The sequence below is a fragment of the Octopus bimaculoides genome, chromosome 1 (assembly GCF_001194135.2).
Source record: "Octopus bimaculoides isolate UCB-OBI-ISO-001 chromosome 1, ASM119413v2, whole genome shotgun sequence".
Taxonomy (NCBI): Eukaryota; Metazoa; Mollusca; class Cephalopoda; order Octopoda; family Octopodidae; genus Octopus; species Octopus bimaculoides.
Genome location: NC_068981.1, coordinates 132,710,708 through 132,715,647, shown reverse-complemented (window position 1 = coordinate 132,715,647; position 4,940 = coordinate 132,710,708). Strand labels below are relative to the sequence as shown.

Below are 4,940 nucleotides of genomic sequence, written 5' to 3'. Positions count from 1 at the left end.
CAACAATTATAATAACAAAACAACCACAATAAGCCAAACCTTATTGTGGTTGTTTCTGTTATTATAATTGTTGCTGCAATAAAGTATCTTCAATGCATTGATTTTGAGCTCTATCTTTTAAGAGACATATATACATATATATATATATATATATATATGCATTCGGTGCAAATGGCTTTATTATATGGTGCTGTATTTTACAATCCTGTAAATAATAATAATGGTATTTTTATATAAGCTTAAAGCTTATACCATTCACCATGCAATGACTAAGGGAAATAGTCGAATCATGGGGCATATAAGCCCTCGACAGAAAAAAAGAAGGCTTTCCTATCCACGTGGGACGCAAACCCACATCCCTTTGTTAACATGAAGGGAATAGTAGTCATTTCCTGTGATTGCCAGATAGAAGCAAATAGGAAATAACACTTACTGACCAAAGAAATAAAAAATACAAAAACTTGTTATGCAGTGTTATTACTGTCATTGTTGAGACCCAGGTCATTCCTGATCAAAAGATCTATGATTAATCCTTCTTTTACCATATTTCAAAAAAAAAAACAAAAAAAAAACAAAAAAAAAACACCTACTCTGTTTCAATTAATTTTGAAAACAGTGAATAATTTTAAAAATTACTATTAATCTGGTGTTTGGAATAGAAAATCAACATGGAATTTTAAAAGAAAGTTTTTCATCCATTTTCACTGCCCACTGTTCCTGGGAAAGTCATGGACACCTCCTCCAAAGCTTTTAATTTAGATTGGGCAAGTGTCTTCTACTACCTTGGGCCAACCAATGCCTTGTGAGTAGAGTTGGTAGACAGAAACTGAAAGAAGCCTGTCATATATGTGTGTGTGTGTGTACTTTTGTGTCTGTGTTTGTCCCCCCATCATCATTTGACAATCGATGGTGGTGTATTTATATTCCTGTAACTTAGCAGTTCAGCAAAAGCAACCAATAGAATAAGTAGTAGGCATACAAAGAATAAGTCCTGGGGTCAATTTCTACAACCAAAAAACCCTTTAAAAAAGAATAAAAGACTAAGGAGCTTGTATCATAGAACTGGGGATGGTCTCAGACAAGTCGGTGTGAACTTTTTTAACCCTTTAATATTCAGATTACTCTGTCGAATGTGATGTTTATTTATTAGCATTGATATGAATTAGTTATGCATTCCCTTGTAGCTTTGAAATTTCAATGATGTGATTGTTTATTTTCAGAATGAAGTTGTAAGACAAGTGTGAAAGGCCAGTTCTGGCCAGTCTGAAGCTAAAACAGGAGGATTATTAGATTATTTTGGCTGGATATACCCAGATTAAATGTCAAAGAGTTAAAGATGTTCTAGTTGTGTCCAAACAGCTTTTTTTTCTTTAGCCTAGTGCTAGTCTGTCTAGAACTACATTATTCAATGTCTTTTCCCTATCTTAAGTTAGTATGATGTCATTTGGAAGAGATTTCACTGCTATTACTAGCAGATTGAGCAACCATTTAGAGGCTCCCTTACTATTTTGATAATCTTTATCAGTGTAATACTGATGCTGTGGCAAAAACAAGAGAGTGCATCACAGCTGTATACAGTTATGTCCCTTTATATTCTGAATTTGGATATTGTTAGGATTGATAAATAAGAGACAGCTGAGAACTAATTAACTTCTGTGCTCTGTTAGAAATCATTATTATCATTATTCATCATGATCATCATTTTTGTTATAGTCTTAATGTCCACTTTTCGATGCTCACATAGGCCAGTTGGAGTTGGTTGAGGCAGATTTCTACGGCAAGATGTCCTTCTTGATGCCGACCCTCATCTGTCTCCAGCCAAGGTAAGATTTCCTCATGGCCAGACAGTTTTATGAAAGATTGGAAATGAAGGTATGACAGTGACAATCATTTTACAACTACCATGCAATGTCAAGACAAGGAGACACAAACATATACATATGTATGTGGTGGTTGTCTACTCCTTATGCAAAGTTTGACCACCTCCTGTATCCACACCTTGGAACCATCATGGCATCTGATGTGGCTTTTTTAAACCAGACTGTTTTGAAAAGACACCCACATAGATTGCATATCTGATTTGGACCACCAAGAGTTGCAGATAAGTTCTGATCTTTGTGGAACTTAAAATATCTTTTGAGGCCTCCATTAGATTTGCAAACCTTCTGGTATACATTGCATTGAAAGGTGTGCACTGACATAAAGGCATACATACATAAATGCAGACAGACAGATAGAGATGTAGATATATATATAAGAAGGGTTTCTTTTAGTTTCTGTCTACCAAACTCACTCATTAGGCTTTAGTCAGCTTAGGGCTATAAGACACTTGCTCAAGGTGCCACCCAGTGGGACTGAACCCAGAACCATGTGGTTGAAAAGCAAACTGTTTACCACACAGTCTTGCCTGCACATTATACACCATCAAATATGGTAACATTAGAACAAAATGTATGTTTTTTTTTTAAACTTTAAACCCTTCTCCCTCCATATTGAGTTCACTTGTTTTTACTTGTTAAAATGACATTTAGGTAGACTATTCAAGAATAGTCATAGAAATGTCATTAAAATAGTAATTGTGAGAGAAGAGGAAAAACGGTGAGATGGCAGAGTCAGAAGAACATCAGAAAAAATGCCTTTTAACATTTTTTTCCAGCTCTTTATATGCAGAGTTCAATTGCCACCGTGGAGGCACAATGGCCCAGTGGTTAGAGCAGCGGACTAGCGGTCATAGGATCGCGGTTTCGATTCCCAGACCGGGCATTGTGAGTGTTTATTGAGCGAAAACACCTAAAGCTCCATGAGGCTCCAGCAGGGGATGGTGGCAAACCCTGCTGTACTCTTCCACCACAACTTTCTCTCACTCTTTCTTCCTGTTTCTGTTGTACCTGTAATTCAAAGGGTCAGCCTTGTCACATTGTGTTACGTTGAATATCCCCGAGAATTACGTTAAGGGTACACGTGTTTGGGGAGTGCTCAGCCACTTGCATGTTAATTTCACGAGCAGGTTGTTCAGTTCATCGGGTCAACTGGAACCCTCGACGTCGTAAGCGACGGAGTGTCAACAACAATTGCCACCACATTCAATTTTACTTTTCATCCCAATTGAGGCTGATAAAATAAGTATCACAGGTAACGTAAAACATACATTTTGTTCCAATCTTAGCGTATTCGATGGTGCATAATGCACTGACGAGACTGTGTGATAAAAAGTTTGTTTGCCAACCAAATGGTTCTGAGTTCAATTCCACTGTGTGGCAGCTGGGGTCAGATGGTATAAACAAACCTTCTCCTCTCAAAAACTGCAGGTCTTTTGTCTGAAATAAAAAGTGCAATTACAGAAGAGAAAATAGACTCTGTTGTACTTACTTTAATAGGTCTTTTCATATTTGGCTTAGTTTTTCTAAGATATAGAAGACCAGAAATCGTTATTCCAAAGAAGATTGCTTCTACAAATGCCATGTAATTGATTAGTTTGTAGATATTACCTATGCAGAGGTATGTAACCGCCATCAAACCCTAAAAAGAAAATCATGGAAAAGTAAAATTAAAATATGAAAAATAATGATAATAGAAGAAATAAAAAAAAATTTGGTTTCATTTAACATAAGGAGTAAACGGAGTCTGAATTACAATCATCATCATCATCAGCAGCATTATCATCATCATCATCAAAGAAATTTAAAGTGCCTACATGATAACTATAAACCTTCTTTTGGGCCATTCTGTATATATGTATATATATATATATATATATATATATATATATATATATATATATATATATATATATATATATATATATATATATATATATATATGCCAGAGACCCAGCTGTCTGGCTTTCGTGCCGGTGGCACATAAATAGCACCATTTGAGAGTGACCGTTACCAACTTGTGCCAGTGGCACGTGAAAAGACATTCGAGCGAGTTCGTTGCCAGTACCGCATGACTGGCCTTCATGCCAGTGGCACGTAAAAGCACCCACTACACTCTTGGAGTGGTTGGCGTTAGGAAGGGCATCCAGCTGTAGAAACTCTGCCAAATCAGATTGGAGCCTGGTGTAGCCATCTGGTTTCACCAGTCCTCAGTCAAATCGTCCAACCCATGCTAGCATGAAAAGCGGACATTAAACGAACGAACGATGATATATATATATATATATATATATGATATATATATATATATATATATTATGGTATCATGGTATTGACGACTGGATGTTGTTATACATTGCTGGTCACTATGTGTTTCACACAGTTTTAGCTTTCAAATGATGCCACCTCACTGGCTAGGTGAGCAGGCCAACATTCCCTCCTGTTCAGAACACTATTCCATCTTTGGGTTACCCATTTACAGCTGAGTAGACTGGAGCAATGTGAAATGAAGTGTTTTGCTCAAGAGCACAACGTGTCACCCGGTCCAGGAATCGAAACCACAATCAAGCAATTGAGTACAACACCTCAACCACTAAGCTACACCTAATGGTTAGGGTGTTGTATATCTGTGTGTGTGTGTGTGTGTAAGTGAGTGCATATATGTGTGTGTGTATTGTTGTTGGCACTCTGTCACTTACAATGTCAAGGGTTCCAGTTGATACGATCAACGGAACAGCCTGCTCATGAAATTAACGTGCAAGTGGCTGAGCACTCCACAGACACGTGTACCCTTAACGTAGTTCTCGGGGGATATTCAGCGTGACACAGTGTGACAAGGCTGACCCTTTGAATTACAGACACAACAGAAACAGGAAGTAAGAGTGAGAGAAAGTTGTGGTGGAAGAGTACAGCAGGGTTCGCGACTGTCCCCTGCCGGAGCCTCGTGGAGCTTTAGGTGTTTTCGCTCAATAAACACTCACAACGCCCGGTCTGGAAATCGAAACCTCGATCCTATGACCGCTAGTCCGCTGCTCTAACCACTGGGCCATTGCGCCTCCTTAT

At 37.9% G+C, this 4,940-nt stretch overlaps 1 protein-coding gene across 12 annotated transcripts in view; it reads right to left on the bottom strand.

Annotated features, from left to right (window-relative positions):
* The window catches only part of LOC106870292 (large neutral amino acids transporter small subunit 2), a 273,162-nt gene that overhangs the window by 7,194 nt on the left and 261,028 nt on the right, over positions 1–4,940 (bottom strand). For all 12 annotated transcript variants that reach the window (XM_052970761.1, XM_052970818.1, XM_052970793.1 and 9 more), the window contains one exon: positions 3,370–3,519. In XM_052970761.1, coding sequence (XP_052826721.1) covers positions 3,370–3,519 — 150 coding nt within the window. The remainder of the gene's footprint in view (positions 1–3,369; positions 3,520–4,940) is intronic.